Genomic DNA, 21,782 nt, shown 5'->3' on the forward strand with positions numbered 1-21,782 from the left:
AAGAGTAAGCTGTGAGGATGGAAAAATGGGGAGTCATTGTTTAATGGGTATAGAGTTTCATATTTGCAAGATGAAAAAGTTCTGGAGATCTGATTAACAATAATGTGAATATACTGAACACTACAAACGACACTTAAATGATGAATATGTTATGTGTCTTTTACCACAATAAAAGACAATGAATAACAAAAAAAAATAGGCTAGACGTTGAAATTTGGAAAAAGAAACATTAATTTTATAGTTTCTTTTTTGAGTAAGACTTAGGGATTCTTTTCTTTTCTTTTCTTTTTTTTGTTGTTGTTGTTGAGACAGAGTCTCGCTCTGTCACCCAGGCTGGAGTGCAGTGGTGCAACGTCAGCTAACTGTAACCTCCACCTCCCAGGTTCAAGTGATTCTCTTGCTGACTCAGGCTCCTGAGAGCTGAGACTACAGGTGCATGCCACCACGCCTGGATAATTTTTCCTTTTTCCTTTCCCCTTTCCTTTCTCCTTTCCTTTTCCCTTTCCTTTCCTTTTTTTCTTTCAAGATGGAGTCTTGCTCTATTGCCCAGGCTGGAGTGCAGTGGTGCGATCTCAGCTCACTGCAACTTCTGCCTCCCGGGTTCATGCCATTCTCCTACCTCAACCTCCTGAGTAGCTGGGACTCCAGGCTCCTCCCACCACGCCCGGCTAATTTTTTGTATTTTTAGTAGAGACGGCGTTTCACCGTTTTAGCCAGGATGGTCTCAATTTCTTGACCTCATGATCCGCCTGCCTCAGCCTCCCAAAGTGCTGGAATTACAGGCGTGAGCCACCGTGCCTGGCCACCTCTTTTCTTTTTTTTAAGAAACAGAGTCTCACTCTGTCACCCAGGCTGGAGCACAGTGGCATGATTGTGACTCACTGCAGCCTCAGTCTCTTGGGCTCCAGTGATATTCCTGCCTCAGTCTCCTGGAGTAACTAGAACTACAGGTGTATACCACTATGCTTGGCTAACTTTTAAATTTTTTGTAGAGATGGGGTCTCGCTGTCTTGCTCAGGCTGGTCTCGAACTACTGGCCTCAAGTGATCCTCCCTCTTCAGCTTTCCAAAATGTTGGCATTACAGGCGTGAGCCACTATGTTTAGCCAGAGATTGTTTTCTTTGCCTTATTTTATCGTTTGTTATTTATAACCCTTGTAAATCCCAGACTATTAAGAATTATATTTGGAAAACAGAGGCTTTGGGAAATTTCTGCTTCATTGAATAGTTGTGACGACATCTTCATAGTGCTCTTCACAAATGTGGATTTTGTAGTCCTATCAGAGATAAAACTGTAGTGGTTTTCTTAAAAGGTAGAGGGGAGAAAAGCCTGGTTATGGTATTGAATGTATTAGGTAGAGACAATATTAAATGAAGAAAACAGACATAGTTCAGGAAAAACACTTGTCTTTAAACAGATTTCATTCAGAAGTAGACCTCTGTTTTGGCAGATAATAACTATTTTCCTTTAAAACAATGCATATAAAGATGCAACAACAACAAAAACTACAGTCAGTATCCCTGATGAACATAGGTACAAAATACTAACAAACCAAATTCAACAACATATTAAAAAGATCATTAACAGTGATCAAGTACCATTCATTCCCAGGGATGCAAGGATGGTTCAACATATGCAAATCAGTAAACCTGATACATCACATCAACAGAATGAAGGAAAAAGACTATATCATCATCGCAACATATGCATAAAAAGCGTTTGAAAAATTCAATATTTCATTATAAAAACTCTCAACAAATTACATAAAGAAGGGATGTACCTCAATGCAACAAAGGCAATATATGACACACCCACAACTAACATGCTGAATGGAGAAAGGTTGAAAGCTTTTTCTCTAAGATCTGGAATAAGACAAGGATACCAGGCCAGGTGTTGTGGCTCACACCTGTAATCCCAGCACTTTGGGAGGTTGAGGCAGGCGGATCGCTGGAATCCGGGAGTTAAGAGACCAGCCTGGGCAACACGGTGAAACCCTGTCTCTACCAGAAAACATACAAATATTAGCTGGTCATGGTGGCGCACACCTGTAAGTCCCAGCTACTTGGGAGGCTGAGGTGGGAGGATGGCTTGAGCCTGGGAGGCACAGGTTGCAATGAACCAAGATCACGCCCCTACACTCCAGCCTGGGTAGCAGAGCCAGACTCTGTCTCAAAAAGAAAAAAAAAGAAAAAAGAAAAAGACACGGATGCCCATTTTTGCCACTTCTATTCAGCGTTGTACTGAAAGTCCTAGCCAGAGCAATTAGACAAAAGAAAGAAAGAAAAGGCAACTGAATTGGAAAGGAAGAAGTCAACTTGTCCCTGTTCACAAATGACATGATCTTACATCTGACACGACCTTTAAAAAAAAGGAACAAAAATTAGAAAACCTTAAAGATGCCACCAGAAAAACCTGTTAGATCTAATAAATGAATTCACTGAAGTTGCAGGATATGAAATCAACTTATAAAAATCAGTATTGTTTTTATCTACTAATAGTGAACTACCTGGAAAAAAATATCAAGAAAACTCTATTTACAATAGCTATGAAAAAAATACTTAGAAATAAATTTAAGCAAGGAGGTTAAATATCTCTACATTGAAAACTATAAAAAACATTGATGAGAGAAATTGAAGGAGACACAAATAAATGTTCATGGATTGGAATAATTAGTATTGTTAAAATGTCCACACTACCCAAAGCAGTCTACAGATTCAGTGCAATCCCTATCAAATATCAATGACATTCTTCACAAAGATAGGGAAAAACAGTCCCCAAATTTATACAGAACCACAGAAGACCCCAAATAACAAAAGCAATCTTGAACGAAAGGAACGAGGCTGGAACCCCTGCCATGGCCAGTCCGTTGCAGGGTATCCTGCAGCTGCTACAGACCCAGAAGCGGGCTGCTGAGGCTTCCAAGGCCCACAGGCGGATGGACGGGGGACTGAAGCAGGCCAAAGAAGTAGCTTAGGCTGAAATTGAACAGTGCCGGCTGCAGAGGGAAAAAGAGTTCAAGGCGAATGAAGCTGAAGTACTGAAGTGGAAAAGGAGGCCCAGGAGAAAAGATGATCATCCTCCAGATCTACTTCTGGCAGAACAAGGAGGAAGTCTTGAACAACCTCTTGGCTTTTGTCTGCAACATCCGGCCAGAAACCTATGAAAACTGCTGCGTAAATGGGTAGGAGAAGAAAAAAGCACCTGTTCTATGAATTGGCATTTTAGATGCTGTCATGGAATACAAAGTTTCAACATAGCTCTAGTTATATTCTTATGGAAAGGCATTAAATTATTTCTGTATATTATGTAATAGGTCCCTCCCCTTTTTGGAGACTAACAAATGCAGTTTTTTTTCCCCCCAGACTGAGAACTTATCTAAAGATTTCGTGTTTCCTAGAAAATTAAATTGGTATATGTTGTCTATTTTCATATACTTTTTGGTTCAAGCAACATATATGTCAGTGTTGACATTTTCTTTCTTAGATCTAATTAAACAAAACCAATTTTTTTGAAGAAAGAAAGGGATTAAATAATTTTCTCCCTAATGCATTACTGAATTTGCCAGGGCTTTATCTATGAAAAAGTAGTAAATACTTATTTGTAACCTGTGTGAAGCAACATTCAGCCTTAATCTATTCCTGCTAATGGTTAGAACAACAATATTGGTATAATTGTTTGGGCTGCTTTTAGTTTCTGTTAATCATGTGTACTAGATTATAGAACTTAGGAACTTGTTACATGTTATTACTTGGTGTACTGATAATCATTTGAAAGTCAAGACTCTTTGTCTTGCGGGAAAAAAAAAAGAGAGAACAAAGCTGAAGGCATAACACCACCTGACTTCAAAATATACTATAGAGCTATAGTAATTAAAACTGCATGGTACCAGCATGAAAACAGATACATTGATCAATGGAACAGAATATAAAGTCCAGAAATAAAACCATGCATTTACTTACAGCCAACTTATATTCAACAAAGATGGCAGGACCACACAATGGGGAAAGGGCCATTTCCTTAATAAATGATGTTGGGAAAACTGGATATTCACATGCAAAAGAATGAAATTAGGCCTTTGTCTGTCACCATAAACAAAAATCAACTCTTGAAAATGGATTAAATATGAGACCCCAAACTATGAAACTACTACAAGGAAACAGGAAACTTCTTGACATTAGTCAGGCCAATGAGTTTTTCGATACGACCTTAAAAGCATAGGCAACATAAGCAAAAATGGACTCACAGTGTTACGTCAAACTATAAAGCTTCCCCATAGCAAAGGAAACATTCGACAGAGTGAAGAGGGAACCTACAGAATGGGAGAAATATTTGCAAACTATACATCTGATAAGGGGTTAATATCCAAAACACAAGAAGGACTCAAACAACTCAATAGTAAGAAAACAACCTGACTTTCTAAAAATCTGCAAAAGACCCGAATAGACTTTCCTCAAAAGAAGACATAAAAATGGCCAAGTACAGCAATTCATCACTTAACAACAGGTATATATTTTGAAAAATGTGTTGTTAGGCGATTTCATCTTTTTTTTTTTCCCCTTCTGATCCAATAGAACCAATGGTATAGTTATTTCATCTTTGTGCAAACATCTAGAGTGTACTTAAACAAACCTAGATGGTATAGTATAGCCCACTACATACCTAAGCTGTATGGTACAGCCTATTATTCCTGGGCTGCAAACCTGTACAGGATGTGATTATACTGAATACTATAGGCAATTGGAGCACAATAATAAGTATTTGTGTATCTAAACATAGGAAACATACAGTAAAAATACGGTATCAAAGATAAAAATGGCACATCTGTATAGGGCACAAAACCATAGTGGAGCTTGCAGGACTGAATGTTGTCCTGGGTGTGCCAGCGAGTGGACGGTGAGGGAATGTGAAGGCCTCGGACATTATTGTACACTACTGTAGACTATCTTTTTTTAAATAGAGTTTTGCTCTTTTGCCCAGGCTGGAGTACAGTGGCACAATCATAGTTCACTGCCGCCTCAAACTCCTGGGCTCCAGTGATCCTCCTGCCTCAGCCTCTCAAGTAACTGGGACTACAGGCACATGCCACCATGCCTGGCTAACTTACTTTATTTTTTTGCTATTGTAGGCTTGATAAACATTGTACACTTAGGTTATACTAAGTTTGTAAAACATCATTTCTTCAAAAGATGAACTGTAGCTTACTGTAAATTCTTTATTTTTTGACTTTTGTAATAACACTTAGCTTAAAACACAAACATACAGGTGCATAAAAATGTTTTTTATGCTTGTTCTATAAACCTTTTCTGTGTTTGAAATTTTTTATTTTTTACTTTTAAACTTTTTTGTTAAAAACTGAGACACAAACACACATATTGGCCCAGGCCTGTATAGTGTCAGGATCATCCATATTGCTGTCTTCCACCTTCACATCCTGTCCCATTGGAGGGTCCTCAGGGAAAGAACACTCATGGAGCTGTCATCTCTTATAACAGTGCCTTCTTCTGGATACTTCCTGAGAAACCTGCCTGAGGCTGTTTTACAGTTAACTTTTTAAAATAATTTGAAGTAAAATAATAATAAAAAATACAATAAATACATAAACCAGTAACAGTCATTTATTATTCAAGCATATGTACTGTACATAATTGCATTGCTATGCTTTTATATAAGTATGAGACAGGGTCTCGCTCTGTTGCCCATGCTGGTGTGTGGTGATGGGATCTCGGCTCACTGCAACCTCTACCTCCCGGGTTCAAGCTATTCGCATGCCTCAGCTTCCTGAGTATGGGATTACAGTCGCGCATCACCAGGCCTGGCTAATTTTTATGTTTTTAGTACAAAATTTCTCTGCCAAAAATACAAAAATCAGCAGGTGTGGTGGTGGGTGCCTGTAATACCAGCTACTCGGGAGGCTCAGGCAGGAGAATCGCTTGAACCCAGAGGCGGAAGTTGCAGTGAGTCAAGATCACACCACTGTACTCCAGCCTAGGCAACAGAGCGAGTGAGACTCTGTCTCACCAAAAAAAAAAAAACCAAAAAAAACCTCAACATTATTAATCATCAGGGAATTGCAAATCAAAACTACAATGAGATATCACCTTCCTCCTGTTAGGTTGGTTATTATCAAAATGACAAAAGATAACAGGTGTTGGCAGGAATATGGAGAAAAGGGAACACTTATACACTGATGGTGGGAATGTAAATTAGTATAGCCATTATGGAAAACAATATGAAGGTGCCTCCAGATATTAAAAATAGAAGTACCAGATGATCCAGCAATTTCACTACTGAGTATCTATCCAAAGGAAATGAAAGCACTGTGTGGAAGAGATATCTGCACTTCTGTGTTTATTGCAGCACTATTCACAATGGCCAAGATATGGAATCAGCCTCAATACTCATCAGTGGATGAGTGGATAAAGTATGGTATGTATACACAATGGAATACTATCCAACCATAAAAAAGAATAAAGTTGTGTCATTTGCAACAAGATGGAGGCATCTGGAAGACATTCTGTTAAGTGAATAAGCCAGGCCCAGAAAGACACATACTGCATGATCTTACTCGTGTGGAGTCTAAAACGTTCTCATAGGTAGAGAGTAGAATGGTGGTTAGCAGAGGTGGGGGTGCTTAGTTAGAGGGAAGGGTGGGGAAATGTTGGTCCAAGAGTATATAATTACAGTTGGGAGGAATGTGTTCAAGAGAGCTATCATACAGCATGGTGACTATAGTTAAGGACAATGTATTGTTGAAAAATGCAGAGGTAGTTGAATGTTAATAATGTTCTAACCACAAAAACAACTACGTGAGGTAACGCTATTGTTAATTAGCTAGATTTAACTTTTCCACAACTTATATATACTCCAAAACATCATGTTGTACGTGATATATGCAATTTTTTCTGTCAATTCAAAATGTAAAGAACATCTGAAAGGTATATCTCTAACTTCCACATGCTTTCCTTGCCCAGTCTTTCTCTCCTGCTTGTCTCTCTGCCTATCAGTCTGAGACACCCTCTCTAGGAAGCTGCTGTCATCCTTTACAAAGAAAGAGTCCAGAATCTAAAATCTTACACAGGCTGCTTCAGGCAGTACTGAAGCCTGGGCTTCTCAGAGGCCATAGTAGAGGCCAGTTGTAGCAAATTTGGTTGAAGAAGCAGGAATTATTTTAAGTTTTTCTAACCACCTGAGCTCAATTTGCCCAGTTGTGAGATTAAACACTTTCTTAGGGCAACAGTAAACCATGGCCACCAGAAAGTAAAATCAAATACAAAATAATAATTAATGGGCGAGGAGCAGTGGCTCATGCCTGTAATCCCAGCACTTTGGGAGGCCAAGTCAGGAGGATTGCTTGAGCCCAGGAGTTCAAGACCAGCCTGGGCAACAAAGTAAGACTCCATCTCTACAAAAAAAAAATTAGCCAGGCATGGTGGCACTTGCCTGTAGTGCTGTCTACTAAGGAGGCTAAGGTGGAAGGATCTCTTGAGCCCTGGAGGTTGATTGAAGCTGCAGTGATTCATGATCATGCCACCACACTCCAGCCTGGGTGACAGAGCAAGACCCTGTCTCAAAACAACAAAAAACAAAAATAAAAACAAAATAGAGAACAAAAATAATAAATGTGTGCATATTTACTATTGGATATGGTAATATACCATGGTAGGTATTGCCTTTGTAAGTTGGTCTCCACTGTCTTTTGTTCCTAGAGCTTTCTCATTTTCTCATCTTCAAGGGCTTGTTTACTGCTTCATACATAAAAAGAGGCCAGGTATGATGGCTCATGCCTGTAATGCCAACACTTTGGGAGGCTGAGATGAGAGGATTGCTTGAGCACAGGAGTTCAAGACCAGCCTGGACAACATAGGGAGAACATGTCTCTACGAAAAATAAAAAACAGGCCAGGAGCAGTGGCCCATATGTGTAATCCCAGCACTTTGGGAGGCTGAGGCAGGCAGATCACCTGAGGTCAGGAGTTCGAGACCAGCCTGGCCAACAACATGGTAAAACCCTATCTCTACTAAAAATACAAAAAATTAGCCAGGCTTGGTGGTGGGCACCTGTAATCCCACCTACTCGGGAGGCTGAGGCAGGAGAATCGCTTGAACCCGGGAGGCGGAGGTTGCAGTGAGCTGAGATCGCACCATTGCACTCCAGCCTAGGTGACAACAGTGAAACTCTGTCTCAAAAAACAAAAACAAAACCAACAGTTAGTTGAGTGTGGTAGCATGCACTTGTAGTTCAAATTACTCAGGAGGCTGAGGTGGGAGGATTGCTTGAGCCTGGGAAGTTGAGGCTACAATGAGCTGAAATTATGCCACTGCACTCTAGCCTGGATGATACAGCAAGAACCTATCTCAAAACAAAATAAACAAAAAGAGCCCTAATTTATACATGTATACTCGGTTTGAATTAAATTTAGCTTGTTTACTTAAAACTAGTGTTGAAGGTATTTTTCATACTATATTTTAATACTAAAGTTGATACTAATTTTATGCAGTTTTAAGTATTAAGACTAATCATTTGATCTTTGCTTTCTTTACCTAAAACATGGAAAATACTAGATTAAATGAGATGATTTGTGTGAAGCACAAGCAGAGTTTGGCATCTGGTCAATCTGCAATAAATGCTTGCTTTTATCCTCATAGTGACCTGCCTTGATCTTAAAATTAAAATGGTAGTAATTAGGTTTTAAGATGAAGTGGCTTATGCTGGTTTTAAAATATATTGTATTCGGAATCCTTTGTAAGTAACTATGTTTTCTTGTAACATTGTAATCTACTATGCTTAGTAGGCCTCCAGAGGGTATAGAGGAGAAAAGCTAATTTTTTATAGTTGTTTTATAAGCAAAGTTCCGGGATGTCAGGAGCTTGCTTAAAATGGTTATGTTTTATGCTTCTTAATTTAGGTACTTTAGATTTCTCCTAGATATTTTAGAACATTGCAGGCCATTTTGGGCATAAAAATCTACAATATAATTTGTAACTATTTCAGATTTCATGGTAAGACCAAACTGTGTTATAATTTTTGTAAGGAGCTAAACTCTTAGACTTTACTATTTATGTACTCTGACCGTTGGACTGGAACTGAAAACAACTTAAAGATGCAATTTGGCCTGGCTGTGTTAAATTAGTCTGCTTTGCATTGCTATAAAGGAGTACTGGGCTGGGGCAGTCGCCCATGCCTGTAGTTCCAGCACTTTGGGAGCCTGAGTTGGGTGGATTTTTTGAGCTCAGGAGTTCGAGACCAGCCTGGCCAACATGGTGAAACCCCCTCTCTACCAAAAAAATACAAAAATTAGCTGGGTGTAGTGGCAGGTGCCTGTAATCCCGGCTACTCCAGGGGCTGAGGCAGAAGAATCACTTGAGCCCTGAATGCGGAAGTTGCAGTGAGCCAGATTGCACCACTGTTTTCCAGCCTGGGCCACAAAGCGCGACTCCATCTCTAAATAAATAAATAAAATAAAAGGAAAAGAAATACCTGAGGCTGGATAACGTATAAAGAAAAGAAGTTTGTTTTGGCTCACGGTTTTGCAGGCTGCACAAGAAGCATGGCACCAGTATCTGCTTCTAGGGAAACCTCCGGAAGCTTCAAATCATGGCAGCTGGAGAAGGGGGAGGCAGGGTATCACATGGAGAGAGAGGGAGCAAGAGAGAGGGGAGGTGCCACACTCTTCAACAACCAGCTCTCAGAACTACTAGAGCGAGAACTCACCATGACCCAAACACCTCCCACTAGGCTCCACCTCCAACATTGAGGATTATATTTCAACATGAGATTGGGAGGGGACAAGCATCCAACTGTATCATATGCTTTGTCAAAATGATTCTGATTTTGACATCTTTTATGTAAATCTTCTTTCCTTGCCTCCCATTTTGGGGATGATTTTTATACATTTAATCCTTTAAAATCAAAGGGTTTAATATACATGTATGTTATCTAAGCTGTACTTTGTTGACCAAATTATTTGAGTAAAATGTAGCAATAATAAGAATAAGAATAACAAAAGTGAACTTTTATTGAATATTCGGTATGTGCTAGGCACTGTTCTTTTTTTTTTTGAGACGAAGTTTCACTCTTGTTGACCAGGCTGGAGTGCAATGGTGTTATCCTGGCTCACTACTATCTCCGCCTCCCGGGTTCATGTGATTCTCCTGCCTCAGCCTCCTGAGTAGCTGGGATTACAGGCATGTGCCACAACACCCAGCTAATTTTGTATTTTTAGTAGAGGCGGGGTTTCACCGTGTTGGCCAGGCTGGTCTCAAACTCCTGAACTCAGGTGATCCACCTGTCTTGGCCTCACAAAGTGCTGAGATTACAGGTATGAGCTACCGGGCCAGGCCGCCAGACACGGTTCTAAGTGCCTTACACGCATTGACTAAATCTTCACAACCCTGTAGAAAGGTACTGTTTTCATAACCATTTGCACCTGAGGAAAACAAGGCACAGAGAGTCTAAGTCACTTGTTTCAGATCATACAGCTAGGAAAGGCAGAGCCAAGATTTGAACCCAGGCAGTCTGTGTTTAGAGTCCATTGACCACTCCACCATTTATCACCTGAAATGCATAGGTACTCAGTGTTTAACCAGACAATCTCAGAGAACATTACCTAGAAAAATCCATAGTTCATTAAGAGTGATAATGAATATATGCTCTCTTGTCTCCCTCTATATATATATATATATATACACTTTATAACAATTTATACTTCTGTGTGTGTGTGTTTGCACTATGTGTACTATGGATACATATATACTGTTACTCTGTTACTCCATTATTCAGTGGCAGAGAAGACAGTTTCAAATTTAGATCCCAGTTCAGCTTCTGACCCTGGATGTGTGAAGTCATAGAAAATTTAAATTTTACTCATTTCGATGCATTAGGAATTGTTTCCATATAATTCCTGGCACCAACAGCCATTGTATTTGTTGCACTATAATTCTCGGGTCAGGAGTACAAGAGTCCAGAGTTTTAGAATTATATCATTTAAGATGATGAGCATCAGTCTCATTGCAATTTAGTAAAATCAATTTAATGAGTGTTTTCTTGGCAAAAAGCCAGTTAATTATCATATCCATCAAATTTGGGGCTATAGTTATTAAAATTTTTTATTGTGGGAAAAATATCTAACATAAAATTTACCATGTTAGCATTAAAAAATTTTTTTTTTTGAGATGGAGTCTCGCTCTGTCACCTAGGCTGGAGTGCAGTGGCGCGATCTTGGCTCACTGCAAGCTCCGCCTCCTGGGTTCAAGCGATTCTCCTGCCTCAGCCTCCTGAGTAGCTGGGACTACAGGCACGTGACACCACTCCCAGGTAATTTTTTGTATTTTCAGTAGAGATGGGGTTTCACCGTGTTAGCCAGGTTGGTCTTGATCTCCTGACCTCACGATCCACCCGCTTTGGCCTCCCAAAGAGCTGGGATTACGGGCATGAGCCACCACGCCTGGCCCATGTTAACAGTTTTTAAGTGCACAGTTCATGATGTTAAGTAACATTTTCATGAAACAGATCTCCATAACTTTTTTTATCTTGCAGATCTAGAACTAAGCACCCATTAAACAACTGCCTCTTGGTATTACCCTTTCCCTCAGCCACTAGTAACCACCATTCTACTTTCTGTTTCTCTGAATTTGACTAGATACCTCCTATAGGTGGAATCATGCAGTATTTTGTCTTTTTGTGACTGACATATTTAGCATAATGTCGTTAACATTTTGTAGCATGTGATAGGACTTTGTTTTTTAGGCTGAATAATATTTTATTGTAGGTATGTACCACATTTTATCGTTACTATTTTTCTATGGTGGTTTTTGTCAAGTCAGTACTCGTTAGACTTATACCAAGTGATTGGTAGAAGGAATATGATAATCAGCATAATTCATATAAATTGCAGTTTGGCTGTTTCATAGATACTACAATAAAGAGTTGGTTTAGGTTAGAAATAAAAATTAACATGAGAGTTTTGAAAAGTGGTTTGTAGGCATTCATTCCCTGTTTTTTAGCTTTTGGCAAGAACATTTCCTGTTCATTATTAGAAATGATCCATATTACTGTTAAGAGCAATTTTAATATCTACTGTTTGCCCTTATATGAGGTCTGTTGCATAAAAAGTCTTTTTTTGGCTTAGGATCTTAATTGCAAATTCTTTATGTGTATTTATTATTTTGAAATACATTTGGCTAGCAAATTATGATCAGTTTCCTTCTTACTGAAACCAAATATGAGATTGACTTCCAAAAGTTCCTTCCAGAGCTAAAAGAGTTTGACTTCTATAAAGATCATGTTCATTTCTATAGTACTTTAATATATATATATTATAATAAGTGAAACATGTCTCATATTGGTTAGAATATAAAATGATGCCCCAAATACTATAAATAGGAAATCCAAGATACCATAAGGATTAACTCAGAAGAAAAAAAAGATTAGCTAGAGCACTGTTTTCAAAGGATAAAGAACCCTAATTTTAATTTAAGTGGTTACTGGAAGTATTATCAAAATAGATTATTTAAACTCTTCTGGATAATTAAGAATGACCAAATTCTAATACTTGCTTTGCTTTCAAGAAGTGAATTTTTTAGAAACATGAAATTTGACCATTTACGTTTACAGTATCAGAAACAATGATCCTCTTCCCCCTTTTTAATTTAGATTATGGATTTCAGCTTATGTGCTATACATAAAAAAGGGATTGGAGGCAACAACAACATCTCTTTAGAAGATAATGGATAGCAGATATAGAAATAATATCGTACTTGGCTAATCTCTTTTTAACAAATATTTTCAACATATATTCTTAAGGTAAAATTTAACTACATTGATTTTGCAATTTGTTAGCCACACTATCTTAAAAACAAAACGAAAAAAAACCACCTAGGCCAGATGTGGTGACTCACACCTGTAATCTCAGCACTTTGGGAGGCCAAGGCGGGTAGATTACCTGAGGCCAGCAGTCGAGACCAGCCTGACCAACATGGTGAAACTCCGTCTCTACTAAAATTACAAAAATTAACTGGGTGTGGTGATGGACACCTGTAATCCCAGCTACTTGGAGGCTGAGACAGGAGGATCGCTTCAACCCAGGAGGTAGAGGTTGCGGTGAGCCCAGATCACACCACTGCACTCCAACCTGGGTGACAGAACAGGAGTCCGTATCAAAAAAAAAGAAAAAAAAAATTACCTGGGCGTGGTGGCGGGCACCTGTAATCTCAGCCACCAGCCACTAGCCACTTGGGAGGGTGAGGCAGGAGGATTGCTTGAGCCTGTGAGGTGGAGGTTGCAGTGAGCCAAGATTGTGCCACTGAACCCCAGCCTGAGCAACAGCTAGACTCTGTCTCAAACCAAAAACAAAAAACACTTTAATGGGAAGGAAGTCACTCAATATAACCAAAATGAAGACCAACTACATTTTTCATTTAGTGTTTGTCTTACTCAGCACAATCAAGTATGACTTTTAAAAATTAAAGTAGGCCAGGCACGGTAGTTCACACCTGTAATCCCAGCACTTTCAGAGGCCAAGGTGGGCGGATCACCTGAGGTCAGGAGTTCAAGACCAGCCTGGCCAACATGGTGAAACCCTGTCTTTACTAAAAATACAAAAATCAGCCGAGCGTGGTGGCGCATGCCTGTAATCCCAGCTACTCAGGTGGCTGAGGCAGGAGAATTGCTTGAACCCAGGAGGCGGAGGTTGCAGTGAGCCGAGATAGCACCATTGCATTCCAGCCTGGGCGACAGAGCAAGACTCCGTCTCGGGGGGAGAAAAAAATTAAAGTGGAATATTTTACATCTTTATTCAGGTATTTGATTTATAATATTCTTATAATTTTCAGCTTTAAAACATTTGAAATATTCTTTTAAATGCTTTTTCCCTCATAGAACAGACTGTTGAGAATCCTGTCTTAATACATAAACATCAAGATAGTTTTCAGCTTTTGCTTAGCTTGTTAGTGTATTTTTATTGTAGTCCTTAAACTAGGTAGTACAAAGATTTGATTTTTCAGGAGCAGAGTTAATAGAGCAGTCTGCTATATTGTGAATTCACATTTTAAAATCCTTTACTAATTGTCTTGAATGCAGGTCTAGTAGCTCTGTGACGTGTGCAGCTATACTATGACATCATAAACCCCATCTTGAGGGAACCTAGCTACGGGTCAGAGCTAGTCCACTAGGTGCTAATCAAATGCTGTGTTACAACGCTGTGAGGTTTTCCCAGTTATAAGTGTCATTATTAGGGTTTTTTTTTTTTTTAATTGCAAAGCCAAGTAAGGCTGTCAATTGCATCATCTTACCTTATTTCTTCAGATTAAGTACTGTTTATAGTGGGATTTTCGGTGGATGTGGTGGCATCAGCATAATCTATGTTTCAGGCGTCCTATAGAGGAGGATTATTCTTCAGCGGATGTGGAAGAAAAGGTAAATGATGTCTACTATAAATACCTTCTACATACTTCTAAAGCCTCATAAAAAGAGGGGTAAAAATTGTGAAATATAAAATAACATCCATTTTATGTTTTAGTTTTTTGAGCAGTTGCCTACTTGGTTATTGGAATGTGATAAATTATTCGTAGATCTTGGTATCACTTTTTCCTTCTCTTCATTTAGGCTTTTTGTGCAAACATTCCCTCCTCTGAGAAATTATCTACAACAAATAGCCTCTTCCCACACCACCCCCAGCCCCTGCTTTGTCACTCTCAAATCTGTTATTCTGTTTTACTGTTCTTTTAAGAATGGAGCACCACCCAAATTATTTCCTCATCTATTTCTGTCTTCTAATCTGGGAGAGCAGCGACTTATTCTCATTCACTGCTGTATTCCCACTGTCTAGAATAGCCCACGACAAGCTCCCAATAGATATTCAGCAAATAGAAGGGTTAATTCATAAATATGATGTGTTTTTTGATGTTTATAAGAAAGATTTCTCTATTTCTGCCTGTGATATGCATATTTTAGTTCAAGTGAACTTTGGTTTGTCTCCTTGTGTGTCTTTTAGGAAAGACTTTTTAATTCCTTTCTGTTTCCAGGGCTTCTTTAGAACCCTACTTATGAATAAAGTAATTATAATACTTTGTAGATTCCTCCTTGTTTATATTACAAGGATCTTCTTCTTCTTTTTTTTTTTTTTTTTTTGTTGAGACTGAGTCTCACTCTGTTACCCAGGCTGTAGTGCAATGGCACGATCTCGGCACACCGCAACCTCTGCTTCCTGGGTTCAAGTGATTCTCCTGCCTTAGCCTCCCAAGTAGCTGAGATTATAGGCATGTGCCACCACACCTGGCTAATTTTTATATTTTTAGTAGAGACGGGGTTTCACCATGTTGGCCAGGCTGGTCTTGAACTCCTGACCTCAAGTGATCCGTCCACCTCGGCCTCCCAAAATGCTGGGATTACAGGCATGTGCCACCATGCGCAGCCTCCTCCTTCTTCTTCTTCTTTTTTTTTTTCTTTGAGACAGACTCTCGCTCTGTCGCTGAGGCTGAAGTGGAGTGGTGTGGTCTCAGCTTACTGCAACTTCCACCTTCCAGGTTCAAGCAATTCTCACGCCTCAGCCTCCCCGGTTGCTGGGATTACAGGCACATGCTACCACACCTGGATAATTTTTGTATTTTTAGTGGAGATGGGGCTTCACCATGTTGGCCAGGCTGGTCTTGAACTCCTGACCTCAATCGATCTGCCTGCCTTGGCCTCCCAAAGTGTTGACAGGCGTGTGCCACTGCACCCAGCCTCAGATGTTTATTTCTTATCTGGGCTCTAATCCAATAACCAGTCCCCTAATTCTCCTTGCCTGTGGAACATTTCCACCTGGTGGTCCTGCTGTTGCCCTGCCATTTTAGTGGCTTAGGCTCCCTAAAACTGAATCCATCACCTTGCACAAATCAAAAAAGATGCTTCTTTATTTACCTATTTTGTCTTTGGGGATACCATGCATGTTATTGGATCTTTCACTGCCCTTCTTCCCTCCATGCCATCTGTGTACCATACCCTACTTCACAGGCAGCCATGTACTCAGCTATAGCCCTACGCACTCAGTATAATAATAGTGCTTAGATGTTAAGGGTAGGAAGCCATGTGAATTTTTTTGATGAATAATAATGGTGGAGTTTAACCTATTAACTCTACCAGTATAATTATAAGCTTGACACTCTTGCTTATAAGTTTTGGCCAAACCAGTGAGAATGTAGAATGATAATTCTCCAGATCTAAGGGTTTTCTTTTTTAAAAGGAGACATTTGAATTCTACCTCCAGGTGCGTCATTTGTGCAGGTTCTCGGCCTTTATTTTAGCAGTTTAATGAAAAAATTGTCTCGTGAGCTTTTGGTCTGCCTAGAGTTTGGACAAATAGAAGTTGCCTTGTAGTTACAGAATCTGTATAACCCATCTCCAGAATTGTCGGAATGTGGTTTATGTTAGCAGGTACAAGTTCTTTTTCTGTATCAGGTATTCTGAACCAAGCCTTTTTTTTTTTTTTTTTTTTTGAGACAGAGTTTTGCTCTGTCATCCAGGCTGGAGTGCGGTGGCATGATCTCAGCTCACTGCAACCTCCACTTCCTGGGTTCAAGAAATTCTCATGCCGCAGCCTCCCAAGTAGCTGGGATTACAGGTGCGCACAACCACACCCGGCTGATTTTTGTATTTTTAGTAGAGGGGGTTTCACCATATTGGTCAGGCTGGTCTTGAACTCCTCACCTCAGGTGATCCTCCTGCCTCGGCCTCCTGAAGTGCTGGGATTACAGGCGTGAGGACTTAGCCGTTTTTGATAGAGCTATTGTTTAATTAAAATTCTGAGAGTTGTACTTGAAAGATGATTAAAGCAATGTAAAGGATGATTTATGCCTATCAGACACCCATGAATCTTTGTGAAATTGTTTTTCTGTTCTCAAGAATAATCTGATTTCTTTGAAGCTGGGCATTTCCCCACAAAAAGTGAATGTGGACACCACCTGCCATCTCAACCCATAGGTCTAGTTTGTGAGAATACTTGTAGGACCCCTGGATTTCCCCCTATAGTTTCAAGTTCATTGTCTTCAGATACCTTATTCTATGTATTTGGAAAAAAGAGTAAAACTTTGAGAGCCATTGGGTATCTGACAAGGTATCTTTGGGAGCTCCTTAATTCTAAATAGGAAATTATTTTGATTTGAGAAAATGTGGTATCTTCAGAAATTTCCACCACCCAGCTATGTGACTGCATTTTTTAAAAAGGAAAGGAACAGAGAGGAAAATCAAGTCACTCCACCCTCCTTACTTACCTGTGGATTGTCCCTGCATGTGGTGGTGGGTGGTAGAAGTGGTGGTGGAGCACTGGGTCCTCCAGAGAGCTCAGTCCGGAATCTGGCAGTAAAGATCATGTCCCAGTTTCCTGAACTGATGGGACAGAAGCTGGTCAATGAAGTCTTCTCTTTGTGTTATTTTTTTTTTCTTTCGTTTTATGTAGTTATAAAGTATAATTTCCATTTTGCCAGTTTCTGACATACAGGCTCTGTCAGGGTTACTGGATATGTTTATTTTGTCTCTGCTGCTCTATTGGAGCTGAAATCTCAGCCTGTCTGAGCAGTTCTTTAAGCTGAAAGCCAGGATGGTAGGGGCTAGATTAGAGTGGAATAACTGTTTTCAAAGTGTGGTGTGCAGAACCCTGGGGGTGACTCTGGGACACTTTCATGAGGCTTGCTAGATCAAAACCATTTTTAGAGTAATGCTAAGATGTTATTTTTCTTTTTCTCTGTTTTGATAGCTGCACTGATGGTGCAAAAACAGTGGTGGTAGGGGAGTGGTAAATTGTTGGTGCCTTAAGTCAGTGACACAAACTGTATTAGTATTCACTATATTCTTCACTGCCATCCACTTGCAGTTTTTTTTTTAAAGTCAGTTTTACTTAAGAATACCTTTGATGAAGCAGTAAAAATTACCATTGCGTTAAACCTTGACTCTGAGTACATGCTGTTTTGATATTCTGTGTCCTGAAGTAGGACAGCCACAGAAAGCACCCCTGCTGCATCCTGAAGACCCGTGGTGTTCTTGAGGAAAAGCACGTGTGTTATTTGAGTGCCAAGATGAATTAACTGCCCGTTTTTCCACAGAACATCATTTTCTTCAAAAGAATGACTAATTGCCAAATGATGGCTATTCAAACTTGAAGACATTTCCTCAAAAACAAATGAAGTGAGCTTGTCAGTTCAAGGGAAACAACTCATGGTGTTTATTGTCACAAGCTTTTAAGGCAAAACTTTGAATTTTGGAAAATCTGCATCTGCCATTGTGAGCTTGACAATATTCATAGTTTTCTGATCAAACTGGTTATACTTTAATGAAATGTGATTTATAATAGTGTGTCATGAAATGCGTCCACATTTGGAAGATCTCCTGAACTCAGTGAGCCAGTATTTTCCAAATGAATACTTCAGGATGTTACAAAATCTTACGTGAGTAAAAAATTCATCCAAAGTACAAGACAGATCAATGGATTTTAATGTAATTGATACAGTCTCAGATTGTACATTGCAATTAACCCTTAAGAGACAACCAGTTGTCAAGTTTTGGTGTATCGATGAAGAATATCCATGATTTTCTACAGCCGCTATTATAATATTCCTCCCTTTTTCTAACATGAGTCTATGTGAGGCCCAGATTTTCTTCATATACCAACTAAAGCAACATATTGCAACAGATTCAGTGTAGAAGTAGATATGAGAATCTAGCTGTCTTCAGTTAAATCTGACCTTAAAATAATTTGTAAAAATGTAAAATAGTGCTACTTTTCTCATTTTTTTGAAAATATAATCATTTTTCATAAAATGTTATTTATGGTAGCATATATTATTTTAAAATGAGTTACTAAGTGTTTTTTAAATTTCTGTTTTAATTTCCAATATGTTAAATATCAACAGATATAACCAGTAGTGTGCACAGCTGGCTTGTACCAGTGAAAGCCAATTGTATAATCTTTATCCGGCTTTGTGTTCAATGTCATCCCTTGGCAGCTTGAAATCAGCCATAGTAGGAGTATTTACATCACAGAAATGAGCAAACACCACAAGTCAGTGTTCCTCCTTCTTAAGATCTAGTTATTAAGTGTTTACCAGCCCTCTACTGAATATGAATCACAGAAACAAAAACTCTTTGAGGTCATCAGTAATTTTTAAGAGTGTAAAGATGCCCTGAGACTAAAATATTTGAGAATTAGTTGTGAGGAGAAAGAGTTATCTTTTGGGAGTTAGTCACCATAGAGGTGGCTGCCTTTTTATAATTCATACAGAGTTGCCTTTTGTGCTGGAAACATTTGTAGAATAAATCCCATGTTTTAAAACTTGTAGTTGTTAAATCTACTGGTTCCATAATGGGATGATGTTTTTCTTTTCCCTGGAATCTAAACTGGACGATAATACTCTGGGGGTAAGTGAGCTGAATTTTCCCTGTAGGCTACGTATTGGTTGCCTCTGTCCTGGTTTCTCACTATCTGTCCAACTGTTATCTAGGTTTAGATCAAGCCTTCACTCATGCTCTGGCACCTACACAAAGCCCTCACTTACTGTTTGGGCCCATACTGATCTTTCTATTCTGTACTCCTATGATATTCAAGGCCTCTAAAGTGGAGCAATTAGTTCTATACTATTCGGCGTGCCGTTGTTTCTTAGGTGCTAGTTTTATTCTACTTTCTACTAGTGCACCTGGTACAATGCTCAACACCTAGGTTCTCTTGACGGATAAAACATGTTTTAACTTTTGGATTGCCAGAGAAGTTTGTTTTCCAAGGGAATGATATTGTAAATAAATCTTAGTTATTTGTTATAAACACAGTTTTTAATAATTATTTTCAGGTATTAATATAAGTTGGAAATCATTGGTGTTCCTCAAAGTGAAGTCACACACAAAATCTTCCTTGAAAAATTGTTTTAGATCCTGTGGTTCTACTAACTGCACATGATAGACACTGGTGACTTATTTCCAAAGTCTTTGACTCTTGTCATAGTGAATAGTGAATCATAAGTAAGTCATAATGAATAGTGAATCTTAGTAAAATGAGTCAAAGTTTCTGAAATTATGCTGGCCTATAGGACAGAGGTGTTTACTAATTAGAAAACCTGGCAGGTTTTGAGTCTAGAGGAGTGGTAGTATCGTGCTTTCTGGTAGGGATCTCTGTTGAAGGAACTCAGGGAAGTAGTGAGAAGATGGCTGTTGTACTGATCTCTACCCAAAGCTAAGTGATAGTTCTGGCCTCTCTGGATGCTTGAGCTAGGGAGACGAAAAGTATCCAGAGGCCTCACGAGCCTTGAAGGCATGAGCTTTCTCTGGGTCAGAGACACCAGGGGCTTGAAAGGTCCTGGAATTTCTTCAGCCTATGCCTTTTTAGTGGTTATAAGGGCATAACAGTGACTGTGATTTTTATCAGTCTAGAATCAAAGCATCAGCTTACATCTAGAGTAACACTAGAATATCGTATGTCACACATTTAATAAAAATAATGCACTGGCCAGGCGCGGTGGCTTATGCCTGTAATTCCAGCACTTTGGGAGACCAAGGCGGGCAGATAACAAGGTCAGGAGATCGAGACCATCCTGGCTAACACAATGAAACCCTGTCTCTACTAAAAATAAAAAAATCAGCCCAGCATGGTGGTGGGCGCCTGTAGTCCCAGCTACTCAGGAGGCTGAGGCAGGATAATGGCTTGAACCTGGGAGGCGGAGCTTGCAGGGAACCAAGATCATGCCACTGCACTCCAGCCTGGGCAGCAGAGCGAGACTCCGTCTCAAAAAAAAAACAAAAAAAACCCGTATTTAAGTTCTATCTCCAATTCCTCTGAAGAAGTTAGAGAAGATAGTTTATATGCTGACCTAAGAAAGGCTTCACTGTTAGTAGTCGTGAGGTCGTAGCGAGGTAGTTTAACTGCTTTAGAACTCCGTGCTTGGAACATTCTTAGCCACCGAAGTGTGGGCACCAAAAGTGATAAGGAGCGTGTACATCAGAAAATGACTGTTCCAGGTAAGTAACCACCTCCCAATGCTAAGTATCCTAGCTGGTTTGTCATTTCTCAGGAGCAGGATAAAGAGAAGTAGGGCAGCCATATTAGTGAGTGGTATTGCTTAAAAATAAGCAAAAACAATGACAAAAAAGATCCAACTTTAATCCTCAATGGTGATCGTTCTGGCAGGTTTCTGTAGTTGGATCAGGCACCGGAAGAGGCTCCCCAGCTGTAATTCTAGTGCAGTTACCTTCGGGCCAAACTATACATGTCCAGGGAGTAATTCATACACCACAGCCATCGGTTATTCAGTCACCACAAATACACACTGTTCAGCTTACCTTCCTTCCCGGATGGTTTCTCTTTTACTTTCTGGAGCCATTTTTTTCTCTTTCACTAATTCATTTATCATGTTTCTTTATGAAGCTTTTATGCACAAATCTTTTTATTAGATATTTGGAGGAATCTCTTTTCCTTGCATAAGGTACTCTGTGTCCTGCTAGGTACGTAGGTTTCACTTCAGAGCTGCAGCTTTGTTGTCAGCTCTTCATTTGGGGACTGAGTAGTTGCAGATGAGCAGTTCATGTCTTCTTCACATTGGTTTTCTGTGTTCAAACTCAGATTTATTTAGCGGTGCTCCCCAAGGGTGCTGAAAAATATTTTGAGGGTTCTTCAGAGAAGATGTCTGATAAACACAGTAATATAAAGATTATAGTACTGATGCTGTTTTCGTGAATAATCACCTTAGTAGGTAGATACAAATTTATTTAAAATTCGGTATACATAATTCTTAGTAAGATGATTTTATTGATGTATCCCTCTCAGATTA

At 39.4% G+C, this 21,782-nt stretch overlaps 1 protein-coding gene and 1 pseudogene across 4 annotated transcripts in view; both read left to right on the forward strand.

Annotated features, from left to right (window-relative positions):
- The window catches only part of CREM (cAMP responsive element modulator), a 66,759-nt gene that overhangs the window by 32,350 nt on the left and 12,627 nt on the right, over positions 1–21,782 (forward strand). Inside the window, exons 1-2 of one of the 4 annotated variants that reach the window (XM_011995138.1) lie at positions 14,125–14,412; positions 16,476–16,597. The exons of the other annotated variants lie outside the window; for them this stretch is intronic. Of the exons in view, the coding sequence (XP_011850528.1) occupies positions 14,335–14,412; positions 16,476–16,597 (200 nt within the window). The 5' untranslated portion in view covers positions 14,125–14,334. Of the gene's footprint in view, positions 1–14,124; positions 14,413–16,475; positions 16,598–21,782 lie in introns of those variants that run through there. 4 annotated transcript variants of the gene reach the window in all.
- LOC105550260 lies at positions 2,855–3,185 on the forward strand (annotated as a pseudogene).

Source organism: Mandrillus leucophaeus, unplaced genomic scaffold, assembly GCF_000951045.1.
Source record: "Mandrillus leucophaeus isolate KB7577 unplaced genomic scaffold, Mleu.le_1.0 Scaffold474, whole genome shotgun sequence".
Classification (NCBI taxonomy): domain Eukaryota; kingdom Metazoa; phylum Chordata; class Mammalia; order Primates; family Cercopithecidae; genus Mandrillus; species Mandrillus leucophaeus.